The following is a 22,286-nucleotide window of genomic DNA, read 5'->3' as shown; positions in this document are numbered from 1 at the left end:
CAGGCCTGAGCGATCAGTCTTAACACACATGTTGGCAAATATTCATATAATCTAATGTACGACAGGCTTAAAAAATACATAATTCATTCATTAATTTATTCATAGTATTGTGAACGTAAGGTTACCTTTGGGTGAAGGCGGAGTTGGTTCTTCTGACGTCTGGTGACACAGAGCCCACCTCTTCCTGTCGGTGTCAGAACGGCAACTTCACCATATTTAGCTGGCTTGCCGAAGCCCCGCAGAGTTGATCTGTCAAGCAGGCTGAAAATCTTGACACTTCTCGGCGAATGCCGCCCGGCGATGACAGCTTTATTTTAGCACCGGGATACAAACTACAGAAGACGACGTCGTGGGGATATGGCGCTTGGGAACGGGGGCCGTGTCAGCGGCTGTTTTTAACGCGATAAAAGTAGTCGTCGTCTGTCAGAATTCCAACTATCCAACAGACGAGCTAGCCAGCTAGCTAATTACTGTGGCTACCCCGACGCTCGCTGTGCCGTAGATACGACTTTATGTCGTCTTTGTTAATATTCAGCTATCGGTAGGAATTCATTTGGACTCGGTGACCCCGCTGTGATGATATCCTGACAGCTCCTCTCATCCGTTCCAGCCACTTTCCTAAGCCCGGCTAGCGAGCTAACTTGGCTAACTAGCAGGTTTTCACTGCCACAGGGTCGCGTTGAGCAACCAGTAGTTTTCGCCGTTTTGGTGAAACCTTATTGGATACGTTGACTGTGTGCGCGGACGCCGGAGACCCCCGGCCGGCGACACAACCGTACCGAAGGGCCCCTTTGACAGTCCGCAGGGAGAGGAGCTAGCAGAGACCAGGGTACTTGGCCATTCCGCGCTGCAGAGGCGGTGCACTGCTGAAGGAGACACCGGATTGAACGGAGGAAGAGTCCAAACGTTTGACAACTGTGATCCGGGAAGTGAACCGGGCAGGGACCTCATGAATGGAAATCGGAACTACAGGTAAATCATTCCTTATCGTCTCTTTACCAAGTTGTTGACCGTCTTATAGTACAAGTGTCAGTGGAAGTTAACGTTGTAATTCCTGGAGGATTGCATTAGCTAGTGAGATGAAACACCGGGATGATGAGGGAGAGCCGCGGGTTAAGCTTGAAGGTGTTTATCTGTAACCAGGCAGTCTCGCAGCCTCTGCTGTTATTTTGCCATTAGTGCCAGCTGAAATAGTTTCAATTACTAACCCCGGTCATGTGAGACTGAATTAAACTTCTTTGAACTCAAAAGTAAAGTATTTGGCTGTTGTAATCATTTTATAAATCATCCTCCAAGGATATTGAGCATTTAGTTCAGTCCCACTCACTGTAAACTGGGTAGCATCATCAGCCAGGTGTGTGTGGGCTTCACCGAACAGGTGCTCAGGTTGAGCTTGGTATTCCACTGCGTTGTCAGTGAGGTTCCCACAATATTAAGTTATTACATGGTTTTAGTGGTCATGGTGCAGGGTGAGATGTGTTCAACTCAAACCCTGCATGGCCAGTCACCTGAGAACTTATGACAGTGGGTATATTCTGTCCTTTGGAGGCCCCCAGGTCATGGTCACCCACTGACCCCAAACTGACCTTAACATATTTAGCAATGGCCTTCTCCTGTGGCATGTCCAGTTGGAGATTTAACCAGTTTTGCCCTGCACATGCTATGTGAATGGAAAATTTAGCCCATGCTGTTTTCTAATTCCCTTGGGGCGGGCAGAGGTAGGCAGAACATTTACAGGGTATTTGGTTGTTTTTGGAATAAATTTAGCTGTTTAACCGTTTAGCATACATGTTTGTTTTTCCACCTACACACAGTCTATGTTAAAAACAAAACTGTGAAACCTTGCTTGTGAGCATGTTTTTCCCCAGCAGTAACCTCATGTAACCTTGTAAACTGCTGTCTTGTCTTGGTGATACAAATTGTCAGCCTAGGCCAGGGCCAGTAAACTGCTTCTTTCTTGGTCATAGTGGCAGTTAAACTGTCTGGACTGCCTGGCTTTGTCTCAGCTGTAACGGAAGCTTTCCACTTATGTGACCATAAACTGAATGCCAGGTACTCCTGATCAGCCCGTGACACACGATACAGCAGTTGGTTCTTAACCCACCCCCTCCTTCTCAAGAGGAGATGCCTCTCTGCTGCCTACTGTCTCATTAGCCTCTCTGCTCCTCTCAGGTGGGACACTTCCCAGCTTCGGTATCATAAGGGAACACAAGGTATTTTCCCAGGAACCAAGCACCCAGAGTAACGTCAAACAGACTAAAACAGTTATGTGTTGTAGTTGGGGCAGGTGTGTGAGTTTAGTTTCCAGTATCGAATGAACATTAAATTTGGTGTGTTTTCAGACAGAATGACAAAGTTTGCGATTTCCAAGTGTGAAAAAGATGTCTGAAACTCAAACATTTGGCATAGCTTTGTTTGCTGACCCTCCAACACTCTGGCTGGATTAGATTCAATCAGTTATGTTGATTTTACATCTATAGCTACAGTATTCTAGCTTTCTGGCAATTCTGTGTTTACTACTTCTTTCAAGGGACATGAGTTGTGTCTGCTTTTGCCATAAGCTCCTCAGTACGCACTGACCATAGAAAACAGACCTTGGGACTTGCCATGAGTTTAATGGTGTTTGCTTTGCAGCACAGTATTCCACAGCAGGCTGAGAGCACAGCAAATGCAGTTTCATGCAGAATGTACTTCGAGCTAGCCCTGCATTGAGTGTGCTAAGGAGCGTGGTTGATGCTTTCAGTTTGGAAGACATTAACACATGAATATAGTCAGACAGAGGCACATTTTAATGTTTCATTTTGTGGCTTGTCCATGTAGGTTGCCGCAGGCTCTTGATATTGTGTATATTGGTTCACAGTCACATATCACTAACCACTACAGGCCAACCAGTGAGTCCTATGCCTGGGTGAGTGATTAAAAGGGGGCTCTCCATCGGTCAGTCAGTGGCCCGGAGAGCGTACTTAGAAACTGACTCACCCTTCTCTCTGGTAGTAGTCTAAGCATCAGCATGTGGCATGGAAACCATGGCTTTGGCGGGCTTAGCGCTTGGGATATAATGAGTGCAAGGCTTTCGAGCCTTAAGCAAATCAAATCCATTTTGATGTGCTAACCCCGAGGTATGCCCACAAACAGCCTGTCACTTGATATTGATGTGATGTTGCGTTATGGCTGAGTTGCAAAGCAAGAACTAGTCAGGAATGTCAAATTATTGGTTTAACCTAGTTAATTGTACTGGAGGCCTTGTAATTAAACATAACCACAAATGGAGAGATAAATATTCTACATAACATTTTTAACATGTATAAAAAAATGCTGGTTTCAGTGGCAGGCCAGCCTTTAAAGGAATCTTTGACAAAACAAATATGCTTATTTGTTTTGTTGCCGCAGGTTAAATGAGAAGATCGATCGCTCTTAAATCTGTCCGTTTAGTATTAAGATTAAACCAGCAGCCAGTTGTCGTAGCTTATCATAAAGACTGAAAATGGGGAAAGCAGCTTGCCTGATTCTGACTATAGGTAAAAGAATCTGGCACCTCTAATGTTCAATAATTAACATTTTATAGGTTGTTTCTTTAATCTGTACAAATATATGAAAATGTCAAGTTGTGGTTTTAAGGCGGGGTTATGTGGTGCACTATTGCTTGGCCAGAGTCTCTGCCAGTATCTGGCAATCTCAAGGTGATGATAAACAAGATATAACATGTTAATTAGTACGTTTTTGAGCTGCCGGTAAGAAGATTTTGTTACCTCTGGAGTAGGGGTGGGTGATATAGTCCCAAAATAATATCTTGATATTTCAGTGTATTTCTTTGATAATGGTACTCTTGACTATATGACAAAATACAGGGTGAGGGGCTAGAACTTTACAATGATTGGTTGATGCCATGCTGAGCCAGTGTAGTTCCTCTGCTTTGTTGAGCACTCCTTGTGGGATTTTTGGCTTCCCTCTTACTTAGCCCAGTGCTTCTGCTTGAGGTGGTGAAATAAGTTAATTGTATTTGCCCCTTCTGTTGATACAGTCTTCGTGCACTCATTACATTTTACCGTGGTTTGTTGTACATCGGGGGCTGTATTCATTAAGCTTCCTAGTACAAAGAAAATTGATAGAAATATGAGATTATCTAAGAATTTCCCCTTATGGTTATGACTAGATCCTGGCAAAGACAACATTTATCTACAAACCATCTTAGCCCTCTGGAGAGCTCTTAAGGTGAAAAACTGCTGGGAGGAGGACTTTTAAGAGGCTTAAGATTTACTGAAGCAGAGGAGAAAATGGCAGAAAGACAAAGAGATCGGAGAAATATTCTCCAAACGCTGAATGGCAGTGAGTTAATGAAATGCTACAGATTAGATTGTGCAGTGATAATGTTTGTGGTCGATTTGATTAGTGATGCGCTCATATCTCCAACCCAACGGAGTGACGCTATAACACCAGCATTCGTGGAAACTGATGAAAGCTGAGCCACTTTTTCACTGTTTCTCGGCCTATTAAATAGATTAAGTAGTAAAATTAACAGCATTGCAAGTGAACATAAACAAATAAATATAACAACTATCAGTTTGTGAATAGGTTACTGTGCAAGTAGGCCTGTGTTTCAAACATTTTGTTGGCTGCTTGTAAAGGACGGCTCGCAATTCATTCAATAGAGATGTTCATTGCCCATTCTATGCCCATTATCACTAAGGGTGGATTTTCATTTATCAACCAATCACACGTTTTGAAAGAATGTGTCATCATACTTAGCAATGGGGTCAACCACACCTCCTCACTAAGTACCCGTCCCTTCCTTGCTCAGAGTTGCTCTAAGAATTTTCCTAAATCACTCCTAAGCTAGGACTCCTTGCCAGAAATTTTTAGGCTAAGTTAGGAGCTCTGTGAGAGTATTCTCAGAATGCTTGTGAATACGGGCCCTGATCTCTCGTAACCAAGGGAACTAACTCCTCCGCCATGGAACTGCTAGCTAATGTTACCAGAACTCTCAGCCATGCTTGTTGTTGCTGTGCGTAACGGTGTGACGTCATTAAATCAGCAGATTGAAATCATATTGAAAATTGCTGTTTCCCCCTGTCTCCACTCTGTATGATACAATAAGCTGACCACCAGCTGGCTGTAGCTTCTTATTCTCACAGACAAAAGAATGATGTTGATCCTCTCACCTAACTCTTGGAAAGAAAGCAACACGATGTGCAGTTGTCAAACTATTTTTCTTTCTTTTATCATGATTGAAACTGTCCAGACTGTTCTGAGCTGTGTTTTGCATATTGAGAGATGCAGCTTACTGGAAGACAATGAGATGGCAGATAGAATACAGCAGGGGGTCTTCCCCTACCCTCCACCTGTCATGCTACACTTTGTAACCAGGTGGGATATGAGTTGGCTAGAGATGACTCAGCTTGGTATGAATGGAAGGCCTAACACAACACTGCTGCTGGTTAAACTGAGTCTAAGTCTAAGTCTCTGTGGGTTTTTTTTTGAGAACATCTGAAATTAGCTTATTTTCTGTTGTTTGTCCTGTTGATGTCTTACTCATGTTCTTTAGCCGGTCCCCCTCTCTTTCATACCCCCATTCTTTCTCACACTCCTGTATTTCCCGCTCTTTTTTGATTCACAGACAGTCACACAGCCCCCCCCCTTCCTTGGTTACTGCTTCTGTTTCCCTCTCTGTGCCTCAGTGGGAAACTCTGCCTTCCCTGTCATTCTCCTTGTAGGTTGGTTCTCTGTGGATTTTGTACAGACAGTGGGGTTGGCTTTGAGGGAGGGCTTGCTTGATTTGCAGTCTCTCCCCATAATGCTCAGTTCATTCAAGCAACCCGCTGACAATAGACAACCCCCATTCGCAACCCCAGCCACCCATAAGGCTAACCATTGGTATATTGTTGTAGGTTTCTATGGAGAATGCAGTTTTCCGTTGCTCTTGAGGCACATTGTATTAGAAAGATTTACCCTTGCTTTTATTTTACGTAAGAAAATTAAAAACCCTTCCTATTTAGAATTTTTTCATGTGTATAATTGTTTAGATTTTCATGTTTAATATAGTTTATTATTATTATAGTTTATCAATCAAAAATATGAGGGACCAGAAGCTACGGGGGGCTGCTGATACAATACTCAAGTCTCAATTTGCAATCATTTTAAGTAGGCCCGTTCTAATTTTTTTTTCCAAATTTTGATGATTTCTTCCAATATTTCTTCCAATATTTCTGTGTTTAAAAAAAATAATATTCCAATAATTCAATAAGACAAATATTCAAAATGTAATGAATATCAATTAATTTGATGTAACACAACATTGCACTATTTTTTTATCACTATGATCTTCTGCAGGTTAGCCTCCATATGCAGCTCAAACAAACAAAGGAGTAAGTGGGTCTGACGGAGGCTACTCTCAGGTTCGGGCGACGCTGCTCCTTGTTTACAATGCTTGACCATAAATGGATGTTTTCCTGCAGAATATCTGACGCTGTGCATGCAGCCACAGTGTCTTCAACAAGGTCATGTCTCGCGTCTGCCGATGTGGTTGCACTTCTGAGAGTGTCGAAATGATGAGCTCTGCATCTCTCTCTCTCTCAGAAGCTCTTCTCGACATGACTGTGTGTGGCAGTTTCCACAAAATTCTGTGCTTCACAGTTTATTCCCTTTTCATTATCAAATTCCCCGTTCACCCCTGTGTTTTCTGCATCGCGTAAATCATAGGCTATTATTGTAAGTATAACACTTCTCCAACATGACACGGTGTGTTTTGTACATTTTGGTCATTTTTTTTTACTTTTGTTGAACAATGCTGCAATGCAACAATACTGCCCGTGATATTCAGTATCATAAGATGAACAGCAAAGACAGTGTTTCTTCAAGTATTTAATTGTATGCATTTCTGAATAATTAGAGACTTTCTTGGGCAGAAAGTAGCAGGGTGCTTGTGTTTGCCATCCTCAGTTCATCTGATTTTGAGCTAGATCTGCTAGTTGTACCACAAAATGTGACTTTGCTATGACAGCCTTTACAAATGGCTTAGATAATCAAGCTTCCTTTTGTTTGCTTTTTTTATTTGAAAAGCAGAATGGTGCCAGAATTTAACCTGGGCAGGTGCTGCTTGACATTAAATCTACACTGATGTATCATTAGTCTTGTTTTTTCTGCGTTCTGACCTAAATAAAAAGAAAAAGCATTGTTTCAGCTCAGTACTTTCAGGCTAGTGGTTCAAAATACCAACAAGTACATGCTTCAAATTTGCTGTCTAAATGCATTTTCTGTGATTTTAGAATCCTCTGGCCCCTTGTAGCATGTTTTTGTTTTTCTCATGTTCACTAGAAAGTCTTAATCATGTGTTGGTAAAGTAGACTGAGAGGCAACTCTTCGGGCTGACACATGCTGTTGTTAGAGTGTGGGGTAGACAGCAAACTCCTGCAAGTGGGCTGGGTAGACAGAGGGGAAAATCAAGGGATGGAGTGTGTGTATGGAGGTGGTAGTGGTGGTGGTGGTGGGGGGAGTGTGAGGAGGAGTAGGAGGGCTGAAGGTTGTGATGTGTCACAGAGATTAGAAGCCAGAGCAGCCAGACCACACTTCTTTTCCACCACTACCACCTCCTCCTCCTCCTCCTCCTCCTCCTCCTCCTCCTCCTGCTCTTCCTGCTTTTCCCCTTCCTGAGATCTGTTTTTTGGGGGAACTGCAAGGGGCTCATTTTAGGGGGAGGTTATGGACAGGAAGAAAGAGAATTGGAAGGAGATGTCTGTGTGTTTTGTTGGGGGGCTCACTAGAGAACAGACAAAAGTCTGTCTGTTATTCAGTCCTAAAGAAATATTGCTTGATTGCTACTTAATAATTCTGTACAGTCTTGAAATGAGCATTGTTAAGAGAAGTCAATAGCAACTACATTTTCTCACATTTAAAAGAGACAATCAGCATTTTTCTACCAGATGAATTAAAGGTGTGTTTGTAGATAGTTTGACTTAAGTGTTCTGATTGTAGTTAAAAGTGTCGCCCTATTTTTACTCCTGTGTTAAGTTTAAACAGCAGCAAACAAAAAAAACAGAAGGAAAATATTTAAGGGTCTAGCAATTGTCTTCCCTCCATCCATCTACCAATACGTTACTCAGACAAAATGAGAGGCTGCCAATAAACAGGTGCACTTCACTAAGCACTGAGCACACACCTTGATTTTGTCAAGACCATCAACCGTTTAACCTAAAGACGAAGTTACTACCATACTTCCATGAAGTTTTAAGTAAGTTTGCTTTACACAGCACTGTGTCGACCTCTGTCCCAATTAAACTGTATGCAGCCAGGGATGAGGACTGTCCAGCTAAACAGGGTCATTGTCTCTGGAAAGACGTGTTGCTGCTCATTTTCAGTATTATGAGCATCACAAATGAAAAGGTGCCTCCATCGCATCAGGGTGGCGACAGAGAGGTCAGCAAAGCCTCTGCAAATATATCGTCATTGCTAATTTCCACCTTTTCTGATTTGGGCAAGGTAATGCAAGTAAGATAGTCCTGTTAAGACGTTCACATGACAGTTGCAATAATCTGAGTATTACTTGTTTTTGGTTGTAATTAATTTATGAGGGCGCATGTAAACTCTCAGAGCAACAGAGCAGTCATCCTGCCCAAGTCAACATAAAAAGTCAACAACCCCTGGCCCCTGTCCACTGTTCCACTCAGGCCGGACTAGCAGGACTGTGAGGACAGAGGGCTCCATTTAACCTGCTCGAGTAGAATCTCCCGGCCAGTTTAACAGAGCCGGTACTTTGTGTGTGTGAATATATACGTGTGTGTCCATCCATCACCTACTTGTGTCAGTAAGACTGGTAAGCCTTCCATCATGCCTTTGAGTCATAACTTGCATCTCACTACAGCTGATTCGTAACCCGCACTCGCTTCACTCCTGCTCTCTGAAAATATTTCTCTGCCATGTACTTTTCTTCACTCTCTTCATTCTCACACATGCACTCTATCACTGTGCCTCAGGTTTGTCGTGAGGGGGATTTGAACATCTTTTGCCCTCGTCAGCCTGTCAGTGTGTGGCTGCCTGTTGGTGTTTATCTGTGGCAGAGAGCGGCATTGAGTTCCACGGGTGCCAGATGCAACACTCTTGAGGCTGATGACGGGGAACAGGAGGGAGGAGTCTGCCTGTGTGTGATGTGCATCAGTCCTTCCTCGCCAGCGATCAGCCTTTCTGTGTGTGTGCGTGTGTTAGTGTGCATGTGTGTGCGCACGTGCGTGTTTCTAGGTTCTGCCTGCTGTGACTGACGCCATTGTGCCTCGCCACTGAGCACTCGCCCTGTTCCCACAGCTCAGGCCTCTCTGGATTAGAAACACAACAGCTGTATTGTGTGTGTATGTGTGTGTTGGTGAGCGGGCCTGTATATGTGTGGACGTGCACTCTTTGGCAGCGTGTGCGTTTGTATACTGGAGGGACGTGGCGGAGGGGGTTAGCAGGGACTGTATGTCAGCCTAGCTTCTCACTAGAGAGTGGAATGAGTTCACTTTTTCTGAGATGTTTCTTCAAAATATTCACATGATAAGAAAGGCATTACAATTATTGGTGTGTTTACATAGTGGTTGGTTTATTTATTCCATGTGCACTATTGCATTGGAGCACTGGTGCCTCACTTGCTGAATGGTGTCACTCAGCTGTGGTTACAATTAATTGACTAAATTAAACCCTTGTGCTCGCCACACATGTTCCATTGATACAAAGACCACCAATGCAACTTATCTAATGTTACTGGCTCCACATAGGATGGATTTGCATGTCAATTATGTGACTGTTTGGTCCTGATATGAACAATGAGGAATATATCAATCTTAGGGAAGAGAATGAGACTTTCCAACTGCTTTTAATATTAGCGTTTAGAAAGTTACATCAGAGCCACACGTGTATCAAAATGAACAAATTGCCAGAGTTAGAACGCCGCCAAAAAAAGCATTTCCAACCTTGAAAAGTATGTTATGTGTGTGTGTATGTTTGGTTTGAGGCTTGCTTAAACTGAAAAAGACACTAGCAACTCTTCACCTAGCCAGTTGACTTGTGTAAAACCCTATCTGGCAACAAAATGTAACATAAGTAGGGTTGCCTGCTAATCTTGTGTTTGGAGCATATTGGGCATGCTGTTGGACAGTGGGAAAATAGATTATGTTGCAGGACTTGTAGGAGTAATTTGAGACGTTCCTATCAATGTTTTGATACTGTTTTTCTGCTATGAAACTATGTTACTATTGGAGTGGTGTGTGTGACATAAAATCAAGCTGACGTAGCAGCTGTTCTCTGAAAGAGGAAACCACCAGTGTTTAACAGCCCCCTTTCAAGCCTGCAGGCTTTAAACATATCGAAGCTTTTTAGTTGGCACATCCCTTTAAAGTTTGTAGAATATTGGTAGCAGTAAGATATTTCATTTTATCACATTATGACTATCTGCTTCCAAATTCTTCTAATCCTGCTAAATACTAAATAAAGAACATAACTAACACAGTTTCATGCAGATTTACATGGATTACTTCACCTGTGATTGTGCATCCCTCATATTAAGTGATAATCCTGTCTAAATGCAAACCCCACACTGCTTTTAGGCGTGAGATTTATTTTACTAAGTTTGTTTTTCAGTTGGAGTAAGTCAAAAGAACTATGAATACATAATGTTCATTTAAAGAAAGAACCTCTGAAGGGTATCTTGTTGACAGAATCTTAAAATGCTAATGAATGTCTTCATTAAAACAGCGTGTATAATGATAAGCCAGCACCAGACTTGGGTTATCGAATGAATGGCTTGCTGCTTCCACAATAAAGGATAATAAGGACGGTTAAGATACTGTTTCAGCGGGATCCAATAGGCCCAGAGCTTGAGTGGCAATTTCCATTCACACGATGACACCGAATTTTTGCAATTTCACTAAAACGCACTTATTTTATTCATGTTCAAGAAGGGTTTGCCCTCCTTTGTCATTGCTCATCATCTGTATGTACATGCTCAGGAAATGAGAATCATACTGATAGACAAGGGGAGGATAAAATCTCTGTTTGTTAAAGCATGTCCTTCCTGTAATTATCTGAAAGCTCACACACACACTCAGTACGGTTTCCTTGAACCCTTACACTCAGCGTACAAAGATCCGAAAAGCCTTTGATGTGTCTGTGTAGATTTGTGGTTTTCACTATTTGTCATTGCCAAATATAACATGTCACCTTCCAACAGCGGAGGTCATTGTATTCTTGACGTGTTCTTGATTAGTATTCTGTATTTAGTCGTGCAGAATTTGGGTGTTCCGGTAAACTCATGCAAGCGTATTTGTGTGTTAGGGGTTGTACAGCTTCCAGCATTTCTACCAACCCCCGAGAACGGCCGTTTTGACAGTCAAGGTTTCAGTTGCATAACAATAACACTGCTGAACATTCAGTTTTCAAGAATTACTACTCAAGTTGCCTTTGAACCACTTTTATTACTGGTGGCAGTTGGTAACTATTGGACAGACCTACTTAAATCTGTTGAAGCTTGAGACTGAAGTACTCTGTTCAGTTAAACCTCCCTCTCTGACCCCCTCGCTGCAGTTCTGGACAAGCACGTTTGTTATGTCTGTTTGTGGAGGGAACAGAGACACACAGTTTCCAAGAAGGGCAGATAGGAGGGAGGTATCTGATGTGTTGCTGAATGATCAGGATAAGGTTGACTATTGAAAAAAATCCTGCAAAAAGACATGCGTCATTGATTTTTTAACATCACAACATGTTGCCTGCCATGTGCGTGATGTTGTAAGGTCCCATCTGTGTTCACAGCCAGCAGTAATCATCGCAGATGAATCCTGAGGCCATTATGAATTTTCTTTAACAACAGGTTGCTCCACTGGTTGCTATATGCTGGACTAATAAAGAGAGCCAAACTGTACTACATGAAACAAAAAATCCTCCAAACCCGCACAGGAAGTTTGGGTCTGTTTTTTACCAGTAAAGAAAGCACAAGGCGCATATTAGTCAATTTTAACCAATTACATTTCTATAACGTTTCACCACATGGAAATACATTTGCCCTTGAAATATGAACAGTTTCTTTGCTTGCAGAGAGAACCTAAATATAAAACATCTGAATTTCTGAAAGCATTTCTGCAAAGGATAGAATCACCCAGAGGTCTGTCATGATCACAGGAAGCCGAAGAATGCAGAGGCAGGCCAGCCAAATATTGCGGTGATGGGGCCAGGCTTTTGATTAGACCCACACAACTTGTTTGTTTTGATGCCTGTTTGCATCTTGTCAGATTACCGCCAGTCAAACACAAGTCATGACTGTGGGTGGTGGGTTAGTCTGTGTGATCTGACACTTTTTTTTTTTTTTGGAGGTTTGGCCTTGGCGATTGCGCTGTGTCAGGAATAATTTGTGTGAATGTGAGAATTTATAGCAGTTTGTCAATGTCTGTGCATCTGTTTGGAAAACCATCAGGGATTGTGCAAAAACTCTCAATGTAATATGGGAAATATAAACCCATTCTATGAGTGTGTCTGTGCAAAACCACAGCTACTTACTGTGCGTCTGTGTGTGGGTTTCATACTGAAACTAAACCAACTGGCTGCATGCGTTTGTGTGTGTGTGTGCAAGTGGGTGGAATACCAAAACTTAAGCCTGTGTGGTTTGTTTTTTGTTTGCTTCAATTTTTTTTTATTTCTCACCATAAGACCCTGTCATTGCTACTATAGTTCATCCACTGCTGAATCCAGAAGCATGGATTCAAGGATGCTCCACTGTGTGTTTCTCTGCCTGTGGTGGCTCTGTGACTCATACTGAATGGAAGCCAGTTCCGAGAGGCAGATGAAAGCCGGAAAACACCAACCCTGCCCACTCTCTAAGCCTGCCACTCCCTGCTATCCTCCTCCTACTTGCCTACTTCACCAGGACCATCGCAGGACAGAAAAAAAGTGCTCTCTGTTACAGAAAACCCTCCTGAAGTTTGTATGAAGGACTTCGTGAATGAGGTCTGTCCTGAAATGGAATTAGGACAGATCTCAATCTGTGCTAGACAGGGTGTGAATCTTTGGGAATATCACAGTTGCATTCGGTTAAAATTCTTGTGTGTTGAATTTGATCCAAAACCAATTCTTGATTGAATGAATGGAAAAGGGAGACCTAGCTTCAGCCTCTTCCTGCAGTATAGTGTGTACCAAACCATTCATTGGTGTCCGTAGTCCACTGAAATACAATATAAAACATAACTGGCAATGCAGATAAATGATCCACAGACTTTCCATTTAGGATAGTTAACAGCATTAAATGATTAATTAATCTGACAGCATCTTACAGTCTCCTGCCTGTTTGTGAATATGCTCTGTTATTTACGTTACATCTCCGGCAGTGGAGAGCAGCCCCTGTTCTGTACAGCGGTCACAGAGTTTTTGAGGTTAAATGGACTGAGGTGCTGGGTAATCTAACATCACCTTATTAACTAAGATTAAGGAAATCAATTTTTGGCATTTGTGAGTCAGTTCCAGATCTTAGGAGAAAAGAATTGAGATTCTAATGTGAATCGATTTTTATTTTATTTTATTTTTTCATCCAGCCCTAGTAGATAATTTATGTAGCGTTAATGAAGATTTACTGGAATATATGTCTTCTCTCTATTTGTCACGCTTGTGTGTGAAATTGGACTTACCTCACAAGTAATACTGAGGGCTCCAAGGGAATTACCATGACAAAAGTTTGTGTGCACATAGTTTAGTGTGAGAGGGACAGCCGTGGCAGGAATTCCAGACTTTCTTCCCTTTCATCATTTTAGCCCAGCAGGCTATTTCAAACAGGCCTTCACCCTCCGTCAACCCTGTTAGCCCCAACTCTGCAGTCCACCAAAGGAGAAACAGAGTAAGAGAGCCGGGCACAAGGCGCATACTTCCAAAGCCCGACTGTAAACAAACAAGGTTGCTCATGTTGTCTGCTGTTACCTCACAGAAGGTTTCTGTTCTGGTGTTGGGAGGTTTTTATGAACTTCCCCTCAGCAGGGCCCTCAACCCACAGATGTGAGCCTATGAGTCAAATCGGTGATGAATCACACTCAGCTATGACTCTCATTTATCAATGACACATTTGGGGCAGGTTTTTTTTTTGGGTAGAAATTGGAGAGTGCTGTGGAGACACAATGAGGCAGCCATTGAAAAAAAAAAAAGGCCATGGGGGTGGAGGATGGTATAAACAAAGTAACACTTGCCAGGCAAATGGAGGACTCTCATCTGAGTTTTAGTGTAAAAATGGCTATTGCATGACAAAACATATGATAACAGAACTTTAACCCAAACATTACACTGGCACGTCAGCAAAGCCTTTTGTTTTGTCAAGTGTGATGTGGAAGGCAAGCCTCAGCAGACCCAAAAATAGCACTAACATGAGTGTGGCACATTAAGTTGAGCAGAACTCGCTGTTTCTGGATCAAAGTGACTCATGTCTGAGACATCTCATGGTCTCTGTGTGAACATATGTGAAAGCTGTAACCCAGTAAGTCAAACACATGCTCTGTTGTGAGTAGCACTACAGTCATTTATGTTGCCCTGTATTGGTCTATTGTAGACCAATTCCAAGGGCAAGTGTGAAGCAGTTTATTTTCTAGTTTAATCTTTATGCATTGATTTTTGCCTGCTAGTAGTAACATCTTATTGTGAAAAATTCTAAATAAAATACAACACACAGTTGAAGATGTTACATCATCTGAAATGTGAGTCATTTTCACATCTGTCACCGTAGAAAGCCACATTTTTTAAAACTTAATTAAATAGTTTTAATGGAAATCCTTTCCGACAAAGTTGCATTATTCAGCCCTTGTAGTTTTTTTTTTATATATATAAAAGGCAGCTTTGCTATATGGCCACATTGCGAGCATCTGTCCTGCATCATGAATTTCTTTTAACCCATGAAATGTGCTTCATCAGTGGACTTCCTGGTTTAGATTCTGCATATATGGTCATTGCACCCGAGTCACGTGTGTGTTTTCAGTGTACATGTCGGTCCATGTGTAAGGCCCGTGCGCCGTTGTTTGCTTTAGAGTTGGTGCCCCATGACACACTCGTGCACGTGTCAGGCGAGTGTTTACCATCCTGTGGTTTTTTTTTCGTCGTGGACGTGTGTTGTTCATTTTGAAAGTAGTTTTATTCCACTGATGCATCTATATCATCTCTGTTTCTCTGTAGGTCAGATAAGATTTAAAGTGGGACAGTATGGTTTTATTGGGAGTGTAGTGGGTGGGTGTGCGTTTGTGTTGTATAATGTTTAACATGTTGAAGTGAGATGTGTTTATTTTTGGTGTTTCCCCTACACCCTTCCTTATCTCGACATTTGGAAATTCACTGTTAATGTTTTTTTTCCGTTACCTTGTTACAGGGTGTGTTTTTGCCAGCTGGTATGACAAACCGTGGACCGGGTATTTTAAAGACAGAAATAGTAAAGTACCTTTTAAATCAGCTGGCTTTGTTTCGTTCTAACCTTTTCATAGTTTACCTTTTTTGTCTCTACACCCCAACAAATATATGTTTTTCAATATTCACATGTTCATTGCCTACATAAACAAATAAGATATGCAAAGATATTAGATATGTGACAAAGATATTTACAGAGGCGAGATATTACCTCAAATCAGGCACTTTTAAAGTAACACACAGACCATTACAGTGTCTGTGGTAAACCTGTATCTGACCATGTCAGCATGCTGATGGATCAGCTGAGCTTTACTGTTTTTGATTTTATATAACACGCCTAAATCAGATCAGTAGACTAAGTTATTGAACATTTATCCTCCCCTCCTTTTTCTTGTCTTAGGAGCCGTTGGGGCCCAGTCCCTGTTCTCCATGCCTCGGCGGCCTGGCTATGGCACCATGGGGAAGCCCATCAAGCTGCTGGCCAACTGCTTCCAGGTGGAGATCCCCAAGATGGATGTCTACCTCTACGAGGTGGATATCAAGCCTGACAAGTGCCCACGGCGAGTCAACAGGTAGGCTGGACCATCTGAATAGTATCTTTAAAACTGACCTCTTACATTTAGAAATAGGCATTTAACATGATATCTATTGTAGGGCATCTTGCAGAGAGGAAGTGTACGAGTACGCGTTGCAGAGTCTTAAACATGCTTTCTACGGTGTAACTGAAATCTGTTTGTGTGTTGTGCAGGGAGGTGGTTGACTCAATGGTGCAGCACTTTAAGGTGACAATCTTCGGGGATCGCAGGCCAGTCTATGATGGAAAGAAGAGCCTGTACACTGCTAACCCACTGCCTGTGGCACCCACAGGGGTGAGCTGGAAAAAAGACAAAGGCACATACTAAAATTCACACAAACATTTCTCTTCAGTGTAACCTGGATAACATGCAGGCGCCCAATCTCAACAACTCACCATTACCTGAAGCAAGACATTCTGTATACCTCCAGTATATCACACACCGCCCATGCATACATACATACACTCAATCTTGACAACTACCACTTGAAACGTACCCTCACCAAATGCAGTCTGCTTTGATGTGAACTTGTTTGTCCTTCTCGCCTTCCTCCTTTCTTTTCCCCCCTCAGGTGGACCTGGATGTCACTCTACCAGGTGAGGGAGGGAAAGATCGCCCCTTCAAAGTTTCCATTAAGTTCGTGTCCCTGGTCAGCTGGCACATGCTCCACGAGGTGCTGACCGGCCGCAGCATGCCTGAGCCCCTGGAGCTGGACAAACCCATCAGCACCAACCCCGTCCACGCAGTGGATGTGGTGCTGCGACACCTGCCCTCCATGAAGTGAGCTGCTGATGTTTTTATGTTGCCTGTTATTTCAAAAACGTTAAAGACTCCTGTGTTCAGTCTTTAAATGGCAACTGGATGTCTAAATAGATCATTTATTGCTGTTATTAGATACTTGGGAGATAATGTTAAAGAATGATCTTTAAGATCCTTGAACAGCGGATCCAGTTTTAAGGAAACAGTTCATTTATCCTTACCTAATTACCTGCCTCAGTCCTCTTCATTCAGCAAACAAAGTCAAAAGATAGAGAACACATAACCCCTCTGATACTTATAGCAAATATTATATATTTGTCTTGTCATAGTGGCACCAACATCAGCACTCTGATCCCACCGGAAATCAAACACAGCTTATGTGGGCTCATGGAGAGCCCTGCTTGACCTCATACGATCTTCCACTCCATATCTATTTCCTAAGCCCCAGCAAGAGCACAGTTGAGTACAATATCACCGCTGCTTTAATGAAAATCTCTTTCAAAGCATTATTAAAAAGTGGTTATATCGACACTTTTCATTTAGCTCTGTTTGCAGCCACCGGGGGGCTGGTATTGCAGTGGCATCATGACACATTGTCAGTCCAGGAGTCACCGAGTGTCTCCTGGGCAGGGTAATATGAGGTTGATGGGTCCAGGCAGTGTCACCACCCTCTCATTTCACTGATGTAGTTTCAGGCCAAATTGGAGAGCAGCTGAATGTGACACCATATAAACACATATTAACCCACATTCTCAATGCAGGTCGTGTGAACTTATCTTACACTTCCTGTCATCTCGTGTGCCCTTTCCTTTTCACCTTGTCCTTTTTTTCACAGCCTTTGATCGTGTTTACCTCTGCATTAGCTTTCATTCTTTCAGTCGCTTTGGTCTTTTCATAATTGCAATGTTTTTTCGTCCATTTAGGTACACTCCAGTGGGTCGATCCTTCTTCTCGGCTCCAGAGGGCTACGACCATCCCCTGGGAGGTGGAAGAGAGGTTTGGTTCGGTTTCCATCAATCTGTGCGCCCTGCCATGTGGAAGATGATGCTTAACATTGATGGTGAGAGCCAAGCGCTACCTTGCATTTGTTTTGCTGCGATGGCATCTCAGGGCTACAATATGGCCTCACAGCCAGGGACGCTGGAGGTCAGTCAGTCAGTTGGGGGTGCTAAGAGAAGCTCTTATTAATTTGAATAGCCAGGATAAATTATGTCTATTAGTTTTTAACAATTTACAACAATTTGAGAATATTTTACACTTCAGTAGACAGCAAACTTGAACACCGGATACTGATATTTCATAGAGGATATTTGAAATATCCCATCATCAGCACCCCTACTTTCTGCATCCATTCTAGCTACAACAATATAAATGCAAAAGCTTTTTTTATTGCTTGCTGCCTCCAACACAGTGAGAACTATGTTTGCTAATACAGCCGTTTTTCAAAATCTTCAAGTATGTGCAAGATTCACAATGTTTTCAATCCTTGATTTAAAAAAAACAACAACACAGAAGTCTTCTGTTCCTCTTTACCAGCAGGGGGAAATTAATTTTTAATAATTGAACAGATAGATTAGTATGACATGGAGCCTTCATGATACTGGCTTTTTTTAGATATTTATTTTGCATGATCAGTTTTCCTTCGGTGATTTTATGTTGTATTTACCATATATGTAACTTGCAGTGTTGCGCTCGCAAGAAAGCTATTTCACTGGAGTTGAATGAGGTCTGTAAGATACTCTGAAGGCTTTTTCATCATTGTGGAGTTTGAAGGCTGAAGTGAACGGTGCCGGTGAACCAAATCATTTTTTTTATGAGCAGCACACCTTCCATGTGCTCGATAATGAAACTTCCACAGTTTCTTTTTAATTTGGTTATTTTTCATCAAATCAAACTTGAAACTCTACTTGCTGCTTGCATTACTTGTAACGGCTGTTGAATGAATTAAGCTTTACACTGTGACATAACTCCTACTCACATGACATTACTCGTTATTGAGTTGTCCACCAATTTCTCTTGTTTGTTTTTTTTGGCTGTGAACCAGTTTCTCAGAAAATGAATGGAATGGTTCAGGATGTAGTTTGATAATTGGCTTCAGCTCTGCTCCCTTGTCCATAGAAAAGCTCTGTTTGACTGCCTGGAATAGTTTGTTATTATTTGTGGAAAATAAGAGGCAGAGAAGGTGGTGGAGAATGTGTTTTGCCATATGCACACTGCAGGAGGTTGTTGGAGAGATGAGAGAGACCAAGGAACTTGGAGGAAGGTGGGCTCTTGGCTGGATGGGAACTGACTAGTTGGTTGCTGTGGAGACAGAAGGCAGCTTGTGTGTGTGTGTGTGTGTGTGTGTGTGTGTGTGTGTGTGTGTGTGTGTGTGTGTGTGCGTGCGCGTGCGCGTGCGCACGAGTGAGACTGGTGGGTGTTGCTGGGGTCAGGAGGGTAGCTGTGTGGAGCAATTCCTTGAGACAGCCTTTGTTTTGCTCCAAGTGCTTGAAGCCTCTATCTGCATTTGAACCTTTCCCACTCTACTCTCTGATTCTCTCTCTCTCTCTTTGTCTCGTTTTCCCGCCTTCTCGTCCTTGGAAATCAATTGGTCGGCTCAAGTCTCTTGTCTGTTCTCCAAACAAAACAAACTAAAACTCCTCTGTATGGTATAATTTATTGACAAAGCAAACTATTAAGCCTATTTGAATGCATGTGCATGAAGGCAAACAAAACTGTTTCAGTTTCATGAATGATCCGAAATAAATATACCAAATAATTGTAATCACAGACAAATAAGACTGCTCAATTTTACCTTCGCATTAATGACTCAGAAACCCTTCCGACCACACAGAAATTACATCAAATGCGTGGAGAGGACAGTTAGGAGTGATGGCACTGGTGAAAGGCTGTCATGTCTCACAAGGCAAACCAGAGGTGTAAGAGAGTGTGTGTACAGTGCAGTCATCTGCAGTCTCGTTAGGCATCGCTCATGGATGGCCGCCTGCAGAGCTTTCATCCAACGCACCGTCAGAGAGAGATTTCTTACATCACTTCACACCAAGCTCTTTTCAAATCTCTCTATGTCCATTTTTGGATTTCTTTTTATCTCCCTTTGTGTTCTGTCATACCTGGTCTTGTTTGCCCTAGATTTTAAATTCTCTCTGATGTTGCATGTCTTGCTCTGCCATGTAATCTATCATATTTTAAATTTCTCAGTGCCTCAGCCAGTGTCACTGAGATACCATTTTGAACATAGGGTCTTCTGAAGGAGTTGGCGAAAAGTATTACTGGAGTATTACAGGAGTTATTCGGACAGCCCTTAATTCCCCCCTACAGTCTGAGTGTTGTGCAGTGCCAAACAAAGCGTCCACTAACCTACAATGTCAGACAGAATTTTTTTTACTGCATAAATATTTCTGGTCAGTATTTTCTTTTCAGACAGGCACTCAACATGTATACCATCCAATTCAAATTATGATGTAGCTGCAGCCAGTGGATTTCAGAATCAAGCTGTTGTCATTCAGTGTTATGTGATAGTATATTATGCCATCGTTACGTTTGAAATGACTCTTGTCTTTGCTTTATCTTGCAGTGTCTGCCACAGCCTTCTACAAGGCCCAGCCAGTCATCCAGTTCATGTGTGAAGTGCTGGACATCCACAACATAGACGAGCAGCCTCGCCCTCTCACAGACTCACACCGGGTCAAATTCACCAAAGAAATCAAAGGTGAAGACAGGAGTGTAATGTGTGCTCGCATGTGAGAAAGAGAGCTAAATCAGATGAGTAAAAGTGCATTATGTGCGTGGGTGAGAGAGAGAGTTTGAGCAGGAGCAGGGAGAGCGCATGTCGCGGCCATTCACACACAGACACATTCTCAATGCCACTCCGACACTTTATATTATTCACCAGGTTTGAAGGTGGAGGTGACGCACTGTGGAACCATGCGGAGGAAGTACCGCGTCTGCAACGTGACCCGTCGGCCTGCCAGCCATCAAACGTGAGTCAGCCTCTGGGCGGGCGAGGGAAGAGGAGACTTTGGGCGGAGTGTGTGGATAGGATGGGGGTGGGGAACATGGAGTGCAGAGGATGCAATCACCAATTCACCACCAAACAAACCAGATAATGGCTGACTCATCTGACAACCATGCGGTCAACATTAGTCATCCGTTAGTGAAGTGGCCGTTGTGTGCAGCTGCTGATACTCAGTGTTTGGGATCCATAGCAGAAACCTTAGTGTGTGTTATTGTTTACATGGCATTTACATCACCATATGGCCATCAGAAAGGATGGTCCGTATATAAGACAATGGTCCATTTGCAGTATGCTGCCACAATACTAACAGTTAAGCTGTTTAATGATAAATGATTGTGAGGTTTAACGGAAGGTGGCTTCACACTTTTTAAGCATTCTTAATGCATGCTGTGGCTAGTTTTTAACATTTCTCTTTTTCGCAGGTTCCCTCTACAGCTGGAAAATGGTCAGACTGTAGAGCGTACTGTAGCCCAGTACTTCAGGGAGAAGTACAACCTGCAGCTGAAGTACCCACATTTGCCCTGTCTACAGGTGGGCCAGGAGCAAAAGCACACCTATCTGCCCCTGGAGGTGAGAGAACATAAGTTACTGTTCCTCTTATTTGAATTGGGTTTCTGTTTAAACATAACTGCAAGTATGATGAAATCTGCAGTGTATGGTATACTAGGCAGCTCCCAGGTGTGCCTGTGTATCAACTGTATAAATAAGAAGCAGGGCACCTGCAGTATGCCCAAAACTTTTTTTTACTGGCAAAATGATAACTAAAAAGATTAAAGATGTTCCAACCTTTGTTCAGACTTTTCTTTTTCTTGCAGGTGTGTAACATTGTAGCTGGTCAACGGTGCATCAAGAAGCTGACAGATAATCAGACCTCCACTATGATCAAAGCCACAGCTCGCTCTGCACCTGACAGGCAGGAGGAGATCAGCAGGCTGGTGAGTTGGGACCGCCTGCTGAATAGAATGGTTGACATTATTACCATAGTGTAATGTATTTTCTCACTGAAAGGTGGAGGAACAGAAAACAACAATAAATAGTACTTGTGCACTGAAATGTGTCTAGTCGGCAGAACATCTTGTTGTGTTGTTGCCCTAAGCAGGTACCGTCATTCATGTTGTTCAGTTTAGGTTACACTGTACATGAACGTTAGAGCCATTGTTGGGGCTGTAACTTGAAAAGGGGTTCATCTGGACACAGCCAAAGACAAATCGGTGCCTGGATGGCTGAATTCAGGGACAGAAAGTCTCTGTACCTAGAGAGGTCTATGCGAAAATCACTGATTCATTGTATAGAATATTTTAGCCTTCAGCATTTTATGATTTCACCATGTTCCATTTGGATTTATACAATGGCTTCGTGAAATGCCCCCGTTGCTAAGCTTGTGAGCGCTTGGTTGCCATGCTGCTCATTTTGATATTAAATTGCTTGTTTTGTAGTCACCTCTCCCAGATTCTCATTTTATATTGTTAACAGAGGCATGTCAGCATGCTTGTCCGTTGCATTTGGCCTACCCAGGGTCAACAAAATGCCAGAGTCATAATGGCTTTAATGTGTGTGTG

General features: G+C 42.6%; 1 protein-coding gene across 3 annotated transcripts in view; it reads left to right on the top strand.

Annotated features, from left to right (window-relative positions):
- Positions 1–252: 252 nt before the first annotated feature.
- LOC121610206 (protein argonaute-3) overlaps positions 253–22,286 on the top strand; it is a 36,685-nt gene continuing 14,651 nt past the window's right edge. For all 3 annotated transcript variants that reach the window (XM_041942212.1, XM_041942211.1, XM_041942213.1), the window contains exons 1-9: positions 253–972; positions 15,779–15,950; positions 16,127–16,247; positions 16,525–16,733; positions 17,636–17,772; positions 20,287–20,421; positions 20,605–20,692; positions 21,150–21,297; positions 21,543–21,662. In XM_041942212.1, the coding sequence (XP_041798146.1) occupies positions 954–972; positions 15,779–15,950; positions 16,127–16,247; positions 16,525–16,733; positions 17,636–17,772; positions 20,287–20,421; positions 20,605–20,692; positions 21,150–21,297; positions 21,543–21,662 (1,149 nt within the window). In that variant the 5' untranslated portion in view covers positions 253–953. The remainder of the gene's footprint in view (positions 973–15,778; positions 15,951–16,126; positions 16,248–16,524; positions 16,734–17,635; positions 17,773–20,286; positions 20,422–20,604; positions 20,693–21,149; positions 21,298–21,542; positions 21,663–22,286) is intronic.

This window comes from Chelmon rostratus, chromosome 8 (genome assembly GCF_017976325.1).
Source record: "Chelmon rostratus isolate fCheRos1 chromosome 8, fCheRos1.pri, whole genome shotgun sequence".
NCBI classification, from domain to species: Eukaryota; Metazoa; Chordata; class Actinopteri; order Chaetodontiformes; family Chaetodontidae; genus Chelmon; species Chelmon rostratus.
This window is presented reverse-complemented; position numbering and strand designations above follow the sequence as displayed.